The 22,500-nt window shown below is 53.4% G+C and overlaps 1 protein-coding gene across 1 annotated transcript in view; it reads left to right on the top strand.

The window, feature by feature from the left end:
• ltn1 (listerin E3 ubiquitin protein ligase 1) overlaps window positions 1-19,739 on the top strand; it is a 129,748-nt gene extending 110,009 nt beyond the window's left edge. The window contains exon 35 of the mRNA XM_052521738.1: window positions 19,617-19,739. Within this exon, the coding sequence (XP_052377698.1) occupies window positions 19,617-19,739 (123 nt within the window). The remainder of the gene's footprint in view (window positions 1-19,616) is intronic.
• Window positions 19,740-22,500: the final 2,761 nt, after the last annotated feature.

The raw sequence follows: 22,500 nt of genomic DNA, 5'->3' as shown, positions 1-22,500 counted from the left end.
AGGTTATGGCACACAGACACACACACACAAATTCACAGTTTGGGCTGTTGTGGGGACCGTATTAATGCCACACCGGCAGTCATGAGTCATGAAGGCAGTCAAATTTCACATAACCGTTTAGTCACGGTAATTAGGCTTCTCCAAGTTCTGCTGCTCCTGATGGTCATTAGTAGCCTACCAAACCTGCTAACTGCCTGGTACTCAGCACTCTATTGTCCCTCTAATTACTCTGACATCAATACAAATGTTTTTGTTTTTTTAAATCAAACAATTCATGAGACCCCATGAGCTCGTGTTCCTCAAACAGAGTGATGGCCTCTACTAAAAAGAGGAGGATCCCATCAGCTTGCTTTGGGCTAGGCTTACTATATTTATTTCTCAACTTTCCTAGTATTAAGCACATTGCTTCTCTTTACAACAGGAGTATAGCCTACCTGGCTGGCATGAAAATAAACCACAGAAAAAGCGTCCTCCATTTGCTATTTAAGTGCGTAGATGACACGTATTTATCCGGCTGACCCTGTTTCTAAGACAGGTGTGATAATGGTCCATTCGAAATCAAAACAAATGTCACACATATATTATGTAGTAAAGACAAGATTAAATAAAGATTAGTCTGATGGATGACAATGGTAGCCTATCAACTTGTGAATTAAATATTATCACTTGTGAATGAAATATTATCACTTCCCAGAATAAGAAACACAGCCTTTTTTCTTTTTGGTAACTTGTTCACCTCACAGTCACACACCTCACAGTCACACACCTCACAGTCGCACACCTCACAGTCGCACACCTCACAGTCGCACACCTCACAGTCACACACCTCACAGTCACACACCTCACAGTCACACACCTCACAGTCACACACCTCACAGTCACACACCTCACAGTCGCACACCTCACAGTCGCACACCTCACAGTCGCACACCTCACAGTCGCACACCTCACAGTCGCACACCTCACAGTCGCACACCTCACAGTCACACACCTCACAGTCACACACCTCACAGTCACACACCTCAGTCGCACACCTCACAGTCGCACACCTCACAGTCGCACACCTCAGTCGCACACCTCACAGTCGCACACCTCACAGTCGCACACCTCACAGTCGCACACCTCACAGTCGCACACCTCACAGTCGCACACCTCACAGTCGCACACTCACACACCTCACAGTCGCACACCTCACAGTCGCACACCTCACAGTCGCACACCTCACAGTCGCACACCTCACAGTCGCACACCTCACAGTCGCACACCTCACAGTCGCACACCTCACAGTCGCACGCCTCACAGTCGCACGCCTCAGTCGCACACCTCACAGTCGCACACCTCACAGTCGCACGCCTCACAGTCGCACACCTCACAGTCGCACACCTCAGTCGCACACCTCACAGTCGCACACCTCAGTCGCACACCTCACAGTCGCACACCTCAGTCGCACACCTCACAGTCACACACCTCAGTCACACACCTCACAGTCACACCTCACAGTCGCACACCTCACAGTCGCACACCTCACAGTCGCACACCTCACAGTCGCACACCTCACAGTCGCACACCTCACAGTCGCACACCTCACAGTCGCACACCTCACAGTCGCACACCTCACAGTCGCACACCTCACAGTCGCACACCTCACAGTCGCACACCTCACAGTCGCACACCTCACAGTCGCACACCTCACAGTCGCACACCTCACAGTCGCACACCTCACAGTCGCACACCTCACAGTCGCACACCTCACAGTCGCACACCTCAGTCGCACACCTCACAGTCGCACACCCTCAGTCGCACACCTCACAGTCGCACACCTCACAGTCGCACACCTCACAGTCGCACGCCTCACAGTCGCACGCCTCACAGTCGCACGCCTCACAGTCGCACACAGTCGCACACCTCACAGTCGCACACAGTCGCACACCTCACAGTCGCACACCTCACAGTCGCACACCTCACAGTCGCACACCTCACAGTCGCACACAGTCGCACACCTCACTGTAGCACACAGTCGCACACCTCACAGTCGCACACCTCACAGTCGCACACCTCAGTCGCACACCTCACAGTCGCACACCTCACAGTCGCACACCTCACAGTCGCACACCTCACAGTCGCACACCTCACAGTCGCACACCTCACAGTCGCACACCTCACAGTCGCACACCTCAGTCGCACACCACAGTCGCACACCTCACAGTCGCACACCTCACAGTCGCACACCTCACAGTCGCACACCTCACAGTCGCACACCTCACAGTCGCACACCTCACAGTCGCACACCTCACAGTCACACACCTCAGTCGCACACCTCACAGTCACACACCTCAGTCGCACACCTCAGTCGCACACCTCACAGTCGCACACCTCACAGTCGCACGCCTCACAGTCGCACGCCTCAGTCGCACACCTCACAGTCGCACACCTCAGTCGCACGCCTCACAGTCGCACGCCTCACAGTCGCACACCTCACAGTCGCACGCCTCACAGTCGCACGCCTCAGTCGCACACCTCACAGTCGCACACCTCACAGTCGCACACCTCACAGTCGCACACCTCACAGTCGCACACCTCACAGTCGCACGCCTCACAGTCGCACGCCTCACAGTCGCACACCTCACAGTCGCACACCTCACAGTCGCACGCCTCACAGTCGCACACCTCACAGTCGCACACCTCAGTCGCACACCTCACAGTCGCACACCTCAGTCGCACACCTCACAGTCGCACACCTCAGTCGCACACCTCACAGTCACACACCTCAGTCACACACCTCACAGTCACACACCTCACAGTCGCACACACCACACAGTCGCACACCTCACAGTCGCACACCTCACAGTCGCACACCTCACAGTCGCACACCTCACAGTCGCACACCTCACAGTCGCACACCTCACAGTCGCACACCTCACAGTCGCACACCTCACAGTCGCACACCTCACAGTCGCACACCTCACAGTCGCGCACACCTCACAGTCGCACACCTCACAGTCGCACACCTCACAGTCGCACACCTCACAGTCGCACACCTCACAGTCGCACACCTCACAGTCGCACACCTCAGTCGCACACCACAGTCGCACACCTCACAGTCGCACACCTCACAGTCGCACACCTCACAGTCGCACGCCTCACAGTCGCACGCCTCACAGTCGCACGCCTCACAGTCGCACGCCTCACAGTCGCACGCCTCACAGTCGCACACAGTCGCACACAGTCGCACGCCTCACAGTCGCACACCTCACAGTCGCACACCTCACAGTCGCACACCTCACAGTCGCACACCTCACAGTCACAGTCGCACACCTCACAGTCGCACACAGTCGCACACCTCACAGTCGCACACCTCACAGTCGCACACCTCAGTCGCACACCTCACAGTCGCACACCTCACAGTCGCACACCTCACAGTCGCACACCTCACAGTCGCACACCTCACAGTCGCACACCTCACAGTCGCACACCTCACAGTCGCACACCTCACAGTCGCACACCTCACAGTCGCACACCTCACAGTCGCACACCTCACAGTCGCACACCTCACAGTCGCACACCTCACAGTCGCACACCTCACAGTCGCACACCCACAGTCGCACACCTCAGTCGCACACCTCACAGTCACACACCACAGTCGCACACCTCACAGTCACACACCTCACAGTCGCACACCTCACAGTCGCACACCTCACAGTCGCACACCTCACAGTCACACACCTCACAGTCGCACACAGTCGCACACCTCACAGTCGCACACCTCACAGTCGCACACCTCACAGTCGCACACCCCACAGTCGCACACCTCAGTCGCACACCTCACAGTCACACACCTCACAGTCGCACACCTCACAGTCGCACACCTCACAGTCGCACACCTCACAGTCGCACACCTCACAGTCGCACACCTCACAGTCGCACACCTCACAGTCGCACACCTCACAGTCGCACACCTCACAGTCGCACACCTCACAGTCGCACACCTCACAGTCGCACACCTCACAGTCGCACACCACACTCACAGTCGCACACCTCACAGTCGCACACCTCACAGTCGCACACCTCACAGTCGCACACCTCACAGTCGCACACCTCACAGTCGCACACCTCACAGTCGCACACCTCACAGTCGCACACCTCACAGTCGCACACCTCATGTAGCCTCGCTCATTCTGTCCTATTAAGCAAAAAGGCAGTAATAATAGTACTGTAGAAGTTAAGAGTCGTCAAAACATAGCTTCCATCTTTTTCTCGACTATTTATTTTTTAAATATATTTTACCTTTATTTAACTAGTCAAGTCAGTTAAGAACAAATTCTTATTTTCAATGACAGCCTAGGAACAGTGGGTTTAACTGCCTGTTCAGCTCGGGGATTTGAACTTGCAACCTTCCGGTTACTAGTCCAACGCTCTAACCACTAGGCTACCCTGACGCCCCTAACTTTATCCAGTTACTGGCTAACATGACCCCCATTGTCTCCTAAACACAATATAAGGCAGGATACTTGTCCACATGATGAAGCATGTATTTAATGTAGCAAATGAGCAGCAGTTTCTGCTCTGTAGGGCAGTATAGGCCTATATGTTGTAATCAAATCAAATCAAATCAAATTTATTTATATAGCCCTTCGTACATCAGCTGATATCTCAAAGTGCTGTACAGAAACCCAGCCTAAAACCCCAAACAGCAAACAATGCAGGTGTAAAAGCACGGTGGCTAGGAAAAACTCCCTAGAAAGGCCAAAACCTAGGAAGAAACCTAGAGAGGAACCGGGCTATGTGGGGTGGCCAGTCCTCTTCTGTCTGTGCCGGGTAGAGATTATAACAGAACATGACCAAGATGTTCAAATGTTCATAAATGACCAGCATGGTCGAATAATAATAAGGCAGAACAGTTGAAACTGGAGCAGCAGCACAGTCAGGTGGACTGGGGACAGCAAGGAGCCTTCATGTCAGGTAGTCCTGGGGCACGGTCCTAGGGCTCAGGTCAGTTGAAACTGGAGCAGGAGCATGGCCAGGTGGACTGGGGACAGCAAGGAGTCCTCATGTCAGGTAGTCCTGGGACATGGTCCTAGGGCTCAGGTCCTCCGAGAGAGAGAAAGAAAGAGAGAAGGAGAGAATTAGAGAACGCACACTTAGATTCACACAGGACACCGAATAGGACAGGAGAAGTACTCCAGATATAACAAACTGACCCTAGCCCCCGACACATAAACTACTGCAGCATAAATACTGGAGGCTGAGACAGGAGGGGTCAGGAGACACTGTGGCCCCATCCGAGGACACCCCGGACAGGGCCAAACAGGAAGGATATAACCCCACCCACTTTGCCAAAGCACATCCCCCACACCACTAGAGGTATATCTTCAACCACCAACTTACCATCCTGAGACAAGGCCGAGTATAGCCCACAAAGATCTCCGCCACGGTACAACCCAAGGGGGGCACCCAGACAGGCCGACCACAACAGTGAATCAACCCACCCAGGTGACGCACCCCCAGGGACGGCACGAGAGAGCCCCAGCAAGCCAGTGACTCAGCCCCGTAACAGGGTTAGAGGCAGAGAATCCCAGTGGAAAGAGGGGAACCGGCCAGGCAGAGACAGCAAGGGCGGTTCGTTGCTCCAGAGCCTTTCCGTTCACCTTCCCACTCCTGGGCCAGACTACACTCAATCATATGACCCACTGAAGAGATGAGTCTTCAGTAAAGACTTAAAGGTTGAGACCGAGTTTGCGTCTCTGACATGGGTAGGCAGACCGTTCCATAAAAATGGAGCTCTATAGGAGAAAGCCCTGCCTCCAGCTGTTTGCTTAGAAATTCTAGGGACAATTAGGAGGCCTGCGTCTTGTGACCGTAGCGTACGTGTAGGTATGTACGGCAGGACCAAATCAGAGAGGTAGGTAGGAGCAAGCCCATGTAATGCTTTGTAGGTTAGCAGTAAAACCTTGAAATCAGCCCTTGCTTTGACAGGAAGCCAGTGTAGAGAGGCTAGCACTGGAGTAATATGATCAAATTTTTGGTTCTAGTCAGGATTCTAGCAGCCGTATTTAGCACTAACTGAAGTTTATTTAGTGCTTTATCCGGGTAGCCGGAAAATAGAGCATTGCAGTAGTCTAACCTAGAAGTGACAAAAGCATGGATTAATTTTTCTGCATCATTTTTGGACAGAAAGTTTCTGATTTTGCAATGTTACGTAGATGGAAAAAGCTGTCCTCGAAATGGTCTTGATATGTTCTTCAAAGAGATCAGGGTCAGAGTAACGCCGAGGTCCTTCACAGTTTTATTTGAGACGACTGTACAACCATTAAGATTAATTGTCAGATTCAACAGAAGATCTCTTTGTTTCTTGGGACCTAGAACAAGCATCTCTGTTTTGTCCGAGTTTAATAGTAGAAAGTTTGCAGCCATCCACTTCCTTATGTCTGAAACACATGCTTCTAGCGAGGGCAATTTTGGGGCTTCACCATGTTTCATTGAAATGTACAGCTGTGTGTCATCCGCATAGCAGTGAAAGTTTACATTATGCGAATAACATCCCCAAGAGGTAAAATATATAGTGAAAACAATAGTGGTCCTAAAACAGAACCTTGAGGAACACCGAAATGTACAGTTGATTTGTCAGAGGACAAACCATTCACAGAGACAAACTGATATCTTTCCGACAGATAAGATCTAAACCAGGCCAGAACTTGTCCGTGTAGACCAATTTGGGTAATTAGGTTTGTATCACAACTAACGTGGCCAAATAGCCTTAAAATGAAGCACATTAATCGGCTTTACAAGGGGTGTGTGTAGCCCAACTGGCATATATATATATATATACATATACATATATAAGCAACGTGTAACACTTCAGGTGTCGTAGGTGTGTGGAGTCAAACGCAGGAGACAGTGAGTGCAAAGCTGTGCGTCTTTAATAGCGCCAACGCATCCCAGGGTGCTCACAATAGTAACGGCCCCAAACACAGGGAAGAGAATGTACAACGGAAAAAGTAACGACCAGGCACTAACACGTTTACTTCTAACAACAGAGCTGAAGGTTACACTGCAATAATCCCGCACAACAACCAGGCGGGCCGGCTGTCTAATAAAGACAAACTAATTAGCTGATTTAATCATGAACAGGTGCTACCACTAAACATACAAGGAGGAGAGGAAAAACAATCAGTGGCAGCTAATAGGCCGGTGACGACGACCGCCGGCGCCAACCGCCCGGGAAGGGGAAACACCCTCGGTCGGACTCGTGACAGTACCCCCTCCTGACGCGCGGCTCCCGCAGCCCGCGCCGACACCGGCCTCGAGGTCGCCCCGGAGGACGAGGTGCAGGGCGATCCGGATGGAGGCGATGGAAATCCCTCAACATGGATGGATCCAAGATGTCCCTCACCGGTACCCAGCACCTCTCCTCTGGACCGTACCCCTCCCAGTCCACGAGGTACTGCAGGCCCCTCACCCGGCGTCTTGAGTCCAGAATGGCCCGGATCGTGTACGCCGGGGTCCCCTCGATGTCCAGAGGGGGAGGGACCTCCGGTACCTCACTGTCCTGCAGGGGACCAGCTACCACCGGCCTGAGGAGAGACACATGAAACGAGGGGTTAATTCGATAATAGGAAGGGAGTTGTAATCGATAACACACCTCGTTTATTCTCCTCAGGACTTTAAAGGGCCCTACACACTGCGGACCCAGCTTCCGGCAGGGCAAGCGGAGAGGTACCGGGTCGAGAGCCAGACCCTGTCCCCGGTACAAACACGGGGGCCTCACTGCGGTGGCGGTCAGCACTCCTCTTCTGCCGTCCACTCGCTTGTCGTAGAGACTCCTGGACGGCCCTCCAGGTCTCCTTGGAGCGCTGTACCCATTCCTCCACCGCAGGAGCCTCGGTCTGGCTCGGATGCCATGGTGCCAGGACCGGCTGGTATCCCAACACACACTGAAAAGGGGACACGTTAGTAGAGGAGTGGCGTAGTGAGTTCTGAGCCATTTCAGCCCAGGGAATGTATCGTGCCCACTCCCCTGGCCGATCCTGGCACGACCGCAGAAACCTACCCACCTCCTGGTTCAATCTCTCCACCTGCCCATTACTCTCGGGGTGATAACCGGAGGTCAGGCTGACAGAGACCCCCAAGCGTTCCATGAACGCTCTCCATACCCAGACGTGAATTGGGGGCCCGATCAGAAACGATGTCCTCCGGCACCCCGTAGTGCCGAAAGACATGGGTAAATAATGCCTCCGCAGTCTGCAGGGCTGTAGGGATACCGGGCAACGGGAGGAGACGGCAGGACTTAGAAAACCGATCCACAATCACTAGAACCGCGGTGTTCCCCTGAGACGGCGGAAGATCGGTCAGGAAATCTATGGACAGATGTGACCATGGCCGCTGTGGAACGGGGAGGGGTTGTAGCTTCCCTCTAGGAAGGTGCCTAGGAGCCTTACTCTGAGCGCACACTGAGCAAGAGGAGACATAACCCTTAACGTCCTTAACCAACGTAGGCCACCAATACCTCCCCTGAAGGCTCCCACTGTCCTCGTCACCCCAGGGTGACCCGAGGAGGGTAGGACGTGAGCCCACCGAATCAGCTTGTCCCGAACATCAAGCGGCACGTACCTTCGCCCCGCTGGACACTGAGGAGGCGCGGGTTCAGCCCGTAACGCCCGCTCGATGTCCGAGTCCACCTCCCATACCACTGGGGCTACCAGCTTAGAGGCGGGAAGGATGGGAGTAGGTTCGGTGGACCCATCCTCGGTGTCGTAAAGGCGGGACAGTGCGTCAGCCTTCACGTTCTGGGAGCCCGGTCTATAAGACAAAGTAAACCGGAACCGGGTGAAGAATATGGCCCACCTTGCCTGACGTGGGTTAAGTCTCCTTGCAGCCCGAATATACTCCAGATTCTGGTGGTCGGTCCAGATGAGAAAAGGGTGCTTAGCCCCCTCAAGCCAGTGTCTCCACACCTTCAGAGCTCTAACCACCGCTAGCAACTCCCGGTCCCCCACATCATAGTTACGCTCCGCTGGGCTGAGCTTCCTTGAGAAGAAAGCGCAGGGGCGGAGTTTTGGTGGCGTACCCGAGCGCTGTGATAGCACGGCACCCACCCCAGCCTCGGACGCGTCCACCTCCACTATGAATGCTAGAGAGGGATCCGGATGCGCCAACACGGGTGCATCAGTGAACAGCGCCTTCAACTTGTTGAATGCCCTGTCCGCCTGTGCTGACCACTGTCGCACCGGGCCCCCTCAGCAGTGAGGTAATGGGAGCCGCTATCTGGCCAAACCCCGGATAAACCTCCGGTAGTAGTTGGCAAAACCCAAAAACCGCTGCACCTCCTTTACCGTGGTTGGAGTCGGCCAATTACGCACGGCCCTAATGCGTTCACCCTCCATCACCACCCCGAGGTGGAAATGCGATATCCCAGAAAAGAGACGGCTCGTTTAGAGAACACGCATTTCTCAGCCTTGACGTATAGGTCATGCTCCAGCAGTCTTCCAAGCACTTTGCGCACCAGAGACACATGCGCGGTGTGAGTGGCCGAGTAGATCAGAATGTCATCGATATAAACAACCACCCCCTGACCGCACAGGTCCCTGAGAATCTCGTCTACAAAGGATTGGAAAACGGCTGGAGCATTCTTTAACCCATACGGCATGACGAGGTACTCATAGTGGCCGGATGTAGTACTAAATGCGGTTTTCCACTCGTCTCTCCCTTCCGAATACGCACCAGACTATACGCTCCTGAGATCCAGTTTTGTGAAGAACTGCGCTCCGTGGAACGATTCCACCGCCGTAGCGATGAGAGGTAGAGGGTAACTATACCCCACTGTGATGGCGTTTAGACCTCTATAATCGATACACGGACACAAACCTCCCTCCTTTTTCCTCACAAAAAGAAACTCGAGGAGACGGGTGAAATGGAGGGCCGAATGTACCCCTGTCCCAGCGACTCCGCGACATATGTCTCCATTGCCAACGTCTCCTCCTGGGACAGCGGGTACACATGACTCTTGGGAAGCGCAGCGTCTACCTGGAGATCTATCGTACAATCCCTTCCCGGTCGATAAGGTGGTAATTTAGTCGCTTTCACTTTACTGAAAGCGATTGCCAAATCGGCATACTCGGGGGAATGCACACCGTGGAACCCTGGTCTGGACTCTCCACCGACGTGGCACCGATGGAAACTCCCAAACACCTTCCAGAACACTCCTCTGACCACCCCTGGAGAACCCCTTGTCTCCACGAAATTTTAGGATTGTGCCGGGCCAGCCAGGGAGTCCCCAGCACCACTGGAAACGCAGGCGAATCAATAATAAAAAAACTGATACGCTCCCTATGATTCCCCTGCGTCACCATGTCCAGTGGGACCGTGGTCTCCCCCGACCATCCCTGACCCTAATGGCCGGCTATCTAGGAGTGCACGGGGAAAGGAGAATCTATCGGCACCAGCGGAACCCCTAACTTAAGGGCGAGTCCGCGATCCATAAAGTTCCCAGCTGCGCCTGAATCGACTAGCGCCTATGCTGGGAAGAGGGAAAAAGTGAAGGAAAGAGATTAAGACAAACATATGGCCAACAAGGGATTCTGGGTGAGTCTGATGCTGACTCACCTGGGGTGACCGAGAAGCGTTCCGCCTGCCATCTCTACTCCCAGACGGACCCCCAGCACCGATCAGACGTGTGTCCTCTCCGACCACAGTTGGTGCAGGGAAGGCCTCCTCCTCCGGTACCCCTCGGCGCAGCCCCTCCCAACTCCATCGGAATGGGAGCGGAGGGACTGGGTGGTGGAACGCACAGGACCCTCTCTGAACGCCGCGGGCAGCCAGCAGATTGTCCAGTCGAATGGACATGTCAATCAGCTGATCCAGTGACAGAGTGGTGTCCCGACACGCTAACTCCCCGGCGGACGTCCTCTCGGAGACCACACCTGTAGTGGTCCATAAGGGCCCTGTCGTTCCACCCAGATCCGGCTGCCAAGGTCCGGAACTCCAGCGCGTAATCCTGGGCGCTCCTCCTCTCCTGCCTGAGATGAACAAGTCGTTCTCCCACCGCTCGGCCGTCTATAGGGTGATCAAATACGGCACGGAAGCGGCAGGAAAACTCTGGGTAGTGCTCCCGCGCTGAGTCTGGGCCATTCCAGACTGCGTTCGCCCACTCCAGAGCACGACCCGTGAGGCAGGAGATGAGGACACTCACCCTCTCCGCTCCTGAGGGAGTGGGTCTAACGGTGGCCAGGTATAGCTCCAGCTGAAGCAGAAACCCCTGGCAACCCGCCGCCGCTCCATCATAAGCCCTCGGTAGCGTCAGACGAAGGGTGCTGGAGTCGAGTGATGGGAGACCGGAGTCGGGGTGCCGAAGGTGGAGAGAGGAGACCACTCCTCTCCCATCGGTCCATTCTCTCCATCACTTGATCCATCGCGGATCCGATCCGATGGAGAATGGTGGTGTGGTGGAGAACCCGTTCCTCCATCGATGGGAGAGGGTTGGCTGCTGCTCCTGCTGACTCCATTCGATTTGATTTAGGTGCGGGATTCTGTAACACTTCAGGTGTCGTAGGTGTGTGGAGTCAAACGCAGGAGACAGTGAGTGCAAAGCTGTGCGTCTTTAATAGCGCCAACGCATCCCAGGGTGCTCACAATAGTAACGGCCCCAAACACAGGGAAAGAGAATGTACAACGGAAAAGTAACGACCAGGCACTAACACGTACTTCTAACAACAGAGCTGAAGGTTACACTGCAATAATCCCGCACAACAACCAGGCGGGCCGGCTGTCTAATAAAGACAAACTAATTACTTGATTAATCATGAACAGGTGCTACCACTAAACATACGAGGAGGGAGAGGAAAAACAATCAGTGGCAGCTAATAGGCCGGTGACGACGACCGCCCGGCGCCAACCGCCCGGGAAGGGGAAACACCCTCGGTCGGACTCGTGACACAACGTGTGAGTTTCAACATTTGGGGAAGATAATTCTCACCATTAAAATGCACCTTTATAATAGAGCATCACATGTAATATCTTATTTAATATCTTATTTAATATCTTATTTAATATCTTATTTAATATCTTATTTGCGGTCACTTTTGATAATGGTGTTTTACGCTACTCGAACATTCGCGCTTATATCCTACTATCATGTTCGCATTGCTACGCTTATAATGTGGGGAAATATCCTAGCAGTTTATCAACATTTTAAGCTCATTGTTCTGATCTCTTGTATCAGCCTCATTGGGTAAAACTGTTTTGTTTTTGATGCTAGTGGTTGAATTAATTTGGGATGTAGCGCATCCCACAACTGTCCCAGACAATGTTTGAAATATTTATTTATTCTACAGAATAGGTCGACTTTTGTACTATTGGGGGGGGTAAGTACTATTTGTACTATTGACATAGGCTAGTGCTTTTGTTGTTCGTTAGGCCTACTCATCTCGTTGGCTGACAAAAAGTGGCCAGTTCTTCCAATATCTTCAATAAGCACCTCGGATTTGGATAAGAACAAGCGCAGTTCAAATCAAATCAAATCAAATCAAATCAAATTTTATTTGTCACATACACATGGTTAGCAGATGTTAAATGCGAGTGTAGCGAAATGCTTGTGCTTCTAGTTCCGACAATGCAGTGATAACCAACAAGTAATCTAACTAACAATTCCAAAACTGCTGTCTTATACACAGTGTAAGGGGATAAGGAATATGTACATAAGGATATATGAATGAGTGATGGTACAGAGCAGCATACAGTAGATGGTATCAGTACAGTATATACATATGAGATGAGTGTGTAGACAAAGTAAACAAAGTGGCATAGTTAAAGTGGCTAGTGATACATGTGTTACATAAGGATGCAGTCGATGATGTAGAGTACAGTATATACATATGCATATGAGATGAATAATGTAGGGTAAGTAACATTATATAAGGTAGCATTGTTTAAAGTGGCTAGTGATATATTTACATAATTCCCATCAATTCCCATTATTAAAATGGCTGGAGTTGGGTCAGTGTCAATGACAGTGTGTTGGCAGCAGCCACTCACTGTTAGTGGTGGCTGTTTAACAGTCTGATGGCCTTGAGATAGAAGCTGTTTTTCAGTCTCTCGGTCCCAGCTTTGATGCACCTGTACTGACCTCGCCTTCTGGATGATAGCGGGGTGAACAGGCAGTGGTTCGGGTGGTTGATGTCCTTGATGATCTTTATGGCCTTCCTGTAACAACGGGTGGTGTAGGTGTCCTGGAGGGCAGGTAGTTTGCCCCGGTGATGCGTTGTGCAGTCCTCACTACCCTCTGGAGAGCCTTACGGTTGAGGGGCGGAGCAGTTGCCGTACCAGGCGGTGATACAGCCCGCCAGGATGCTCTCGATTGTGCATCTGTAGAAGTTTGTGAGTGCTTTTGGTGACAAGCCATTTCTTCAGCCTCCTGAGGTTGAATAGGCGCTGCTGCGCCTTCTTCATGACGCTGTCAGTGTGAGTGGACCAATTCAGTTTGTCTGTGATGTGTATGCCGAGGAACTTAAAACTAGCTACCCTCTCCACTACTGTTCCATCGATGTGGATAGGGGGTGTTCCCTCTGCTGTTTCCTGAAGTCCACAATCATCTCCTTAGTTTTGTTGACGTTGAGTGTGAGGTTATTTTCCTGACACCACACTCCGAGGGCCCTCACCTCCTCCCTGTAGGCCGTCTCGTCGTTGTTGGTAATCGAGCCTACCACTGTTGTGTCGTCCGCAAACTTGATGATTGAGTTGGAGACGTGCGTGGCCACGCAGTCGTGGGTGAACAGGGAGTACAGGAGAGGGCTCAGAACACACCCTTGTGGGGCCCCGTGTTGAGGATCAGCGGGGAGGAGATGTTGTTGCCTACCCTCACCACCTGGGGCGGCCCGTCAGGAAGTCCAGTACCCAGTTGCACAGGGCGGGGTCGAGACCCAGGGTCTCGAGCTTGATGACGAGCTTGGAGGGTACTATGGTGTTGAATGCCGAGCTGTAGTCGATGAACAGCATTCTCACATAGGTATTCCTCTTGTCCAGGTGGGTTAGGGCAGTGTGCAGTGTGGTTGAGATTGCATCGTCTGTGGACCTATTTGGGCGGTAAGCAAATTGGAGTGGGTCTAGGGTGTCAGGTAGGGTGGAGGTGATATGGTCCTTGACTAGTCTCTCAAAGCACTTCATGATGACGGAAGTGAGTGCTACGGGGCGGTAGTCGTTTAGCTCAGTTACCTTAGCTTTCTTGGGAACAGGAACAGTTGCGTCCCCCGATTCGTCTGTTTTCACTTGTTGCCTGTGAGAAAGACCTGATCACGTGACGGAGAACCGCGTGAGTGAGAGACGCTTCGGACAACGCAGGACTCTTGGGGAGAAGGGAACAACTCAGGACTCTTGGGGAGAAGGGAACAACTCAGGACTCTTGGGGAGAAGGGAACAACTCAGGACTCTTGGGGAGAAGGGAACAGCGCAGGACTCTTGGGGTGAAGGGAACAGAGCAGGACTCTTGGGGAGAAGGGAACAGCGCAGGACTCTTGGGGAGAAGGGAACAACGCAGTACTCTTGGGGAGAAGGGAACAACGCAGTACTCTTGGGGAGAAGGGAACAGCCCAGGACTCTTGGGGAGAAGGGAACAGCGCAGGACCCTTGGGGAGAAGGGAACAGCGCAGGACTCTTGGGGAGAAGGGAACAGCGCAGGACTCTTGGGGAGAAGGGAACAGCGCAGGACTCTTGTCTAGAAGGGAACAGCGCAGGACTCTTGGGGAGAAGGGAACAACTCAGGACTCTTGTCTAGAAGGGAACAGCACAGGACTCTTGGGGAGAAGGGAACAGCGCAGGACTCTTGGGGAGAAGGGAACAGCGCAGGACCCTTGGGGAGAAGGGAACAGCGCAGGACCCTTGGGGAGAAGGGAACAGCGCAGGACTCTTGGGGAGAAGGGAACAGCGCAGGACTCTTGGGGAGAAGGGAACAGCGCAGGACTCTTGGGGAGAAGGGAACAGCGCAGGACTCTTGGGGAGAAGGGAACAGCGCAGGACCCTTGGGGAGAAGGGAACAGCGCAGGACCCTTGGGGAGAAGGGAACAGCGCAGGACTCTTGGGGAGAAGGGAACAGCGCAGGACTCTTGGGGAGAAGGGAACAGCGCAGGACTCTTGTCTAGAAGGGAACAGCGCAGGACTCTTGGGGAGAAGGGAACAACTCAGGACTCTTGTCTAGAAGGGAACAGCGCAGGACTCTTGGGGAGAAGGGAACAGCGCAGGACTCTTGGGGAGAAGGGAACAGCGCAGGACCCTTGGGGAGAAGGGAACAGCGCAGGACCCTTGGGGAGAAGGGAACAGCGCAGGACTCTTGGGGAGAAGGGAACAGCGCAGGACTCTTGGGAGAAGGGAACAGCGCAGGACTCTTGGGGAGAAGGGAACAGCGCAGGACTCTTGGGGAGAAGGGAACAGCGCAGGACCCTTGGGGAGAAGGGAACAGCGCAGGACCCTTGGGGAGAAGGGAACAGCGCAGGACCCTTGGGGAGAAGGGAACAGCGCAGGACTCTTGGGGAGAAGGGAACAGCGCAGGACTCTTGGGGAGAAGGGAACAGCGCAGGACTCTTGGGGAGAAGGGAACAGCGCAGGACTCTTGGGGAGAAGGGAACAGCGCAGGACTCTTGGGGAGAAGGGAACAGCGCAGGACTCTTGGGGAGAAGGGAACAGCGCAGGACTCTTGTCTAGAAGGGAACAGCGCAGGACTCTTGGGGAGAAGGGAACAGCGCAGGACTCTTGGGGAGAAGGGAACAGCGCAGGACTCTTGGGGAGAAGGGAACAGCGCAGGACTCTTGGGGAGAAGGGAACAGCGCAGGACTCTTGGGGAGAAGGGAACAGCGCAGGACCCTTTGGGAGAAGGGAACAGCGCAGGACCCTTTGGGAGAAGGGAACAGCGCAGGACCCTTTGGGAGAAGGGAACAGCGCAGGACTCTTGGGGAGAAGGGAACAGCGCAGGACTCTTGGGGAGAAGGGAACAGCGCAGGACTCTTGGGGAGAAGGGAACAGCGCAGGACTCTTGGGGAGAAGGGAACAGCGCAGGACCCTTGGGGAGAAGGGAACAGCGCAGGACCCTTGGGAGAAGGGAACAGCGCAGGACTCTTGGGGAGAAGGGAACAGCGCAGGACTCTTGGGGAGAAGGGAACAGCGCAGGACTCTTGGGGAGAAGGGAACAGCGCAGGACTCTTGGGGAGAAGGGAACAGCGCAGGACCCTTGGGGAGAAGGGAACAGCGCAGGACCCTTGGGGAGAAGGGAACAGCGCAGGACTCTTGGGGAGAAGGGAACAGCGCAGGACTCTTGGGGGAGAAGGGAACAGCGCAGGACTCTTGTCTAGAAGGGAACAGCGCAGGACTCTTGGGGAGAAGGGAACAACTCAGGACTCTTGTCTAGAAGGGAACAGCACAGGACTCTTGGGGAGAAGGGAACAGCGCAGGACTCTTGGGGAGAAGGGAACAGCGCAGGACCCTTGGGGAGAAGGGAACAGCGCAGGACCCTTGGGGAGAAGGGAACAGCGCAGGACTCTTGGGGAGAAGGGAACAGCGCAGGACTCTTGGGGAGAAGGGAACAGCGCAGGACTCTTGGGGAGAAGGGAACAGCGCAGGACTCTTGGGGAGAAGGGAACAGCGCAGGACCCTTGGGGAGAAGGGAACAGCGCAGGACCCTTGGGGAGAAGGGAACAGCGCAGGACTCTTGGGGAGAAGGGAACAGCGCAGGACTCTTGGGGAGAAGGGAACAGCGCAGGACTCTTGGGGAGAAGGGAACAGCGCAGGACTCTTGGGGAGGGGAGGAGGGAACAACTCAGGACTCTTGGGGAGAAGGGAACAGCGCAGGACTCTTGGGGAGAAGGGAACAGCGCAGGACTCTTGGGGAGAAGGGAACAGCGCAGGACCCTTGGGGAGAAGGGAACAGCGCAGGACCCTTGGGGAGAAGGGAACAGCGCAGGACTCTTGGGGAGAAGGGAACAGCGCAGGACTCTTGGGGGAGAAGGGAACAGCGCAGGACTCTTGGGGAGAAGGGAACAGCGCAGGACTCTTGGGGAGAAGGGAACAGCGCAGGACCCTTGGGGAGAAGGGAACAGCGCAGGACCCTTGGGGAGAAGGGAACAGCGCAGGACTCTTGGGGAGAAGGGAACAGCGCAGGACTCTTGGGGAGAAGGGAACAGCGCAGGACTCTTGGGGAGAAGGGAACAGCGCAGGACTCTTGGGGAGAAGGGAACAGCGCAGGACTCTGGGGAGGGGAGCGCAGGAGGGAACAGCGCAGGACTCTTGGGGAGAAGGGAACAGCGCAGGACTCTTGGGGAGAAGGGAACAGCGCAGGACTCTTGGGGAGAAGGGAACAGCGCAGGACTCTTGGGGAGAAGGGAACAGCGCAGGACTCTTGGGGAGAAGGGAACAACGCAGGACTCTTGGGGAGAAGGGAACAGCGCAGGACTCTTGGGGAGAAGGGAACAGCGCAGGACTCTTGGGGAGAAGGGAACAGCGCAGGACTCTTTGGGAGAAGGGAACAGCGCAGGACCTCTTTGGGAGAAGGGAACAGCGCAGGACTCTTGGGGACTCTTGGGGAGAAGGGGAACAGCGCAGGACTCTTGGGGAGAAGGGAACAGCGCAGGACTCTTGGGGAGAAGGGAACAGCGCAGGACTCTTGGGGAGAAGGGAACAGCGCAGGACTCTTGGGGAGAAGGGAACAGCGCAGGACTCTTGGGGAGAAGGGAACAGCGCAGGACTCTTGGGGAGAAGGGAACAGCGCAGGACTCTTGGGGAGAAGGGAACAGCGCAGGACTCTTGGGGAGAAGGGAACAGCTCAGGACTCTTGGGGAGAAGGGAACAACTCAGGACTCTTGGGGAGAAGGGAACAACTCAGGACTCTTGGGGAGAAGGGAACAACTCAGGACTCTTGGGGAGAAGGGAACAACGCAGGACTCTTGGGGAGAAGGGAACAACGCAGGACTCTTGGGGAGAAGGGAACAACGCAGGACTCTTGGGGAGAAGGGAACAGCGCAGGACTCTTGGGGAGAAGGGAACAGCGCAGGACTCTTGGGGAGAAGGGAACAGCGCAGGACTCTTGGGGAGAAGGGAACAGCGCAGGACTCTTGGGGAGAAGGGAACAGCGCAGGACTCTTGGGGAGAAGGGAACAGCGCAGGACTCTTGGGGAGAAGGGAACAGCGCAGGACTCTTGGGGAGAAGGGAACAGCGCAGGACTCTTGGGGAGAAGGGAACAACGCAGGACTCTTGGGGAGAAGGGAACAACTCAGGACTCTTGGGGAGAAGGACTCTTGGGGAGAAGGGAACAACGCAGGACTCTTGGGGAGAAGGGAACAACTCAGGACTCTTGGGGAGAAGGGAACAACTCAGGACTCTTGGGGAGAAGGGAACAACTCAGGACTCTTGGGGAGAAGGGAACAACTCAGGACTCTTGGGGAGAAGGGAACAACTCAGGACTCTTGGGGAGAAGGGAACAGCGCAGGACTCTTGGGGAGAAGGGAACAGCGCAGGACTCTTGGGGAGAAGGGAACAACTCAGGACTCTTGGGGAGAAGGGAACAACTCAGGACTCTTGGGGAGAAGGGAACAACTCAGGACTCTTGGGGAGAAGGGAACAACGCAGGACTCTTGGGGAGAAGGGAACAGGCCTTTGATTTTTTTTAGGGTGCATTACGGCCACAAAGGGAATGCCGCCGTGAAATTGGAGGCATTATCATTTTATTCAGCTTTGGTCAATTGTATTTTTGATAGTATAAAATAATATAAAATAATGCCACGGAATTGTAAGCAAATCTTGTCTGTTAAATGAACAGCCATTTGGCATAGGCAGATCAGGACTCAAACATAAGGACAACTCAGAGCATCCTGTTCTGTTCTTCTGAAATAGACTACATTTTCTTTATATCATGTTTCTATAGACCTGTCTAAAATAAATAATGGATTTATTGTGAAGTCGTAGGCTAAATTACATGGATTTATTAGTCTTTTTAACATGGCTTGTTGTCTAAATGTGGAAGCCCAGGAGATTCTACATGTGTTTATGTTACTCATGCTGTCTCTCTTTCTCTCTCTTCTTTTCTCCAGTACAAGTGGTCCAGCAACAAGTCTACCTGCCCTCTGTGTGAGACCGACCTGTTAGTCCATTTGACCTTCTTGCCAATCACCAGCTGACAACATTTTGTAGAGACCGCTAGCACAGCCCTGTATAGACCTTCTCCTAGCAACAAGTCCACCTGACCTTCTCCTAGCAACAGTCATTCATCTGTATAGACCTTCTCCTCAACAAGTCCACCTGCCCTCTGTGTGTAGAGATGCTCCACCTGCCATCTGTGTGTATAGACCTTCTCCTAGCAACAAGTCCACCTGCCTCTGTATAGACCTTCTCCTAGCAACAAGTCCACCTGCCCTCTCTCTAGCAACAAGTCTTCTGTGTGTAGAGACCTTTCTAGCAACAAGTGCCATCAAGTGGTTTACCTTCTCCAGCAACAAGTCTACCTGCCCTCTGTGTAGAGACCTTCTCCTAGCAACAAGTCCACTCTTAGAGACCTTCTAGCAACAAGTCCACAAGACCTTCTCCTAGCAACCTGTCCATCTGTATAGAGACCTTCTCCTAGCAACAAGTCCACCTGCCCTCTGTGTAGAGACCTTCTCCTAGCAACAACCTGCCCTCTGTGTGTAGACCTAGCAACAAGTCCACCTGCCCTCTGTATAGACCTTCTCCTAGCAACAAGTCCACATCTGCCCTCTGTGAGACCTTCTCCTAGCAACAAGTCCACCTGCCATCTGAGACCTTCTCCTAGCAACAAGTCCACCTGCCATCTGTATAGACCTTCCTAGCAACAAGTCCACCCCTCTGTGTGTAGAGACCTTCTCCTAGCAACAAGTCCACCTGCCATCTGAGACCTTCTCCTAGCAACAAGTCCACCTGCCATCTGACCTTCTCCTAGCAACAAGTCCACCTGCCCTCTGTGTAGAGACCTTCTCCTAGCAACAAGTCCACCTGCCATCTGTGTGTAGAGACCTTCTCCTAGCAACAAGTCCACCTGCCCTCTGTGTAGACCTTCTCCTAGCAACAAGTCCACCTGCCATCTGTATAGACCTTCTCCTAGCAACAAGTCCACCTGCCCTCTGTATAGACCTTCTCCTAGCAACAAGTCCACCTGCCCTCTGTGTGTAGAGACCTTCTCCTAGCAACAAGTCCACCTGCCCTCTGTGTGTCCAGAGACCTTCTCCTAGCAACAAGTCCACCTGCCCTCTGTATAGACCTTCTCCTAGAGCAACAAGTCCACCTGTTCTCCTAGCAACAAGTCCACCTCTGCCAACAAGTCTGTGTAGACCTTCTCCTAGCAACAACTGTATAGACCTTCTCCTAGCAACAAGTCCACCTGCCCTCTGTGTAGAGACCTTCTCCTAGCAACAAGACCTTAGAGACCTCCTAGCAACAAGTCCACCTGCCATCTGTGTGTAGAGACCTAGCAACAAGTCCACCTGCCCTCTGTGTAGAGACCTTCTCCTAGCAACAAGTCCACCTCCTCTAGCAACAAGTCCACCTGCCCTCTGTGTAGAGACCTTCTCCTAGCAACAAGTCCACCTGCCTCCTAGACCTTCTCCTAGCAACAAGTCCACCTGCCCTCTGTGTAGACCTTCTCCTAGCAACAAGTCCACCTGCCCTCAAGACCTTCTCTACAACTGTCCACCTGCCCTCTGTGTGTAGAGACCTTCTCCTAGCAACAAGTCCACCTGCCCTCTGTGTGTAGTCCAGCCATCTGTATAGACCTCCTAGCAACAAGTCCACTCTGCCAACTCCACCTGCCATCTGTATAGACCTTCTCCTAGCAACAAGTCCACCTGCCATCTGTATAGACCTTCTCCTAGCAACAAGTCCACCTGCCCTCTGTGTGTAGAGACCTTCTCCTAGCAACAAGTCCACCTGCCATCTGTGTGTAGAGACCTTCTCCTAGCAACAAGTCCACCTGCCCTCTGTGTAGACCTTCTCCTAGCAACAAGTCCACCTGCCCTCTGTGTAGAGAGACCTAATTGAAACTATGTTACCATGGATACACATAGTCACTGTTCCGTTGCTATGGATGCACAGAGACAGTTTGGTTGTATATTCGTTCGTATCTCTCACCACAACCTTCTTATAGATCCGTGCTTCCCAATAGTTTTATCCTCTCTGGGTTTTCTGTCTCGATCCAATATTCACATTGTGATTTTCTTGTTGTTGTTGCCAAAATGCAATTTGGAAAACAATTTTTAAATACTATTTTGACAGTAAATGTAGTAATTATATTTAGATTCCCCCTTTTGTCATTAATTCCATATCGCTCACGATCTTGACGAAGAATATTATATTATATTATTATATACAAACTCACCCCATCTGCTAAATCACACTGCTAATAGCTTTATATTGGTAAATACTGAGATTGAAGAAAAATGTAATTTTCAAAGAATTAAAATGATTTAAATGTAACAATAATGTTTTTACTTACCTTCTACCTGGTATTAGTTGTTTCAATTCAGACGAGTATCTCAACAACAACAACAAACCCCCCCCCCCCAAAATGTAAAAAAAAAAAAAAATACATATTTTCACTCAGAAACCCACGACCCCATTCAAAACCTTTGGGTTTACGACCCAACAGTTGGCAACCACCGCTAATAGAAGCTCTTTTGACAGCGGTTGTAACTCGAGCTAAGAGTTGAGAAGTAAAGATATATCCTTTTTAGATGTAATAATGTTTTATGTCCACTATTCAATGAGCTCCAAGGAGCCAGGAATTGGATCAGCTCTGACGGTGACAGGACAGACGGAGGACTGGAGGACAGACGGAGGACTGGAGGACAGACGGAGGACTGGAGGACAGACGGAGGACTGGAGGACAGACGGAGGACTGGAGGACAGACGGAGGACTGGAGGACAGACGGAGGACTGGAGGACAGACGGAGGACTGGAGGACAGACGGAGGACTGGAGGACAGACGGAGGACTGGAGGACAGACGGAGGACTGGAGGACAGACGGAGGACTGGAGGACAGACGGAGGACTGGAGGACAGACGGAGGACTGGAGGACAGACGGAGGACTGGAGGACAGACGGAGGACTGGAGGACAGACGGAGGACTGGAGGACAGACGGAGGACTGGAGGACAGACGGAGGACTGGAGGACAGACGGAGGACTGGAGGACAGACGGAGGACCGGAGGACAGACGGAGGACCGGAGGACAGACGGAGGACCGGAGGACAGACGGAGGACCGGAGGACAGACGGAGGACCGGAGGACAGACGGAGGACCGGAGGACAGACGGAGGACTGGAGGACAGACGGAGGACCGGAGGACAGACGGAGGACCGGAGGACAGACGGGGACCGGAGGACAGACGGGGACCGGAGGACAGACTGGAGGACCGGAGGACAGACGGAGGACCGGAGGACAGACGGGGACCGGAGGACAGACGGAGGACTGGAGGACTGACGGGGACTGGAGGACAGACGGAGGACTGGAGGACAGACGGAGGACTGG

This window comes from Oncorhynchus keta, chromosome 6 (assembly GCF_023373465.1).
Source record: "Oncorhynchus keta strain PuntledgeMale-10-30-2019 chromosome 6, Oket_V2, whole genome shotgun sequence".
Classification (NCBI taxonomy): domain Eukaryota; kingdom Metazoa; phylum Chordata; class Actinopteri; order Salmoniformes; family Salmonidae; genus Oncorhynchus; species Oncorhynchus keta.
This window is presented reverse-complemented; position numbering and strand designations above follow the sequence as displayed.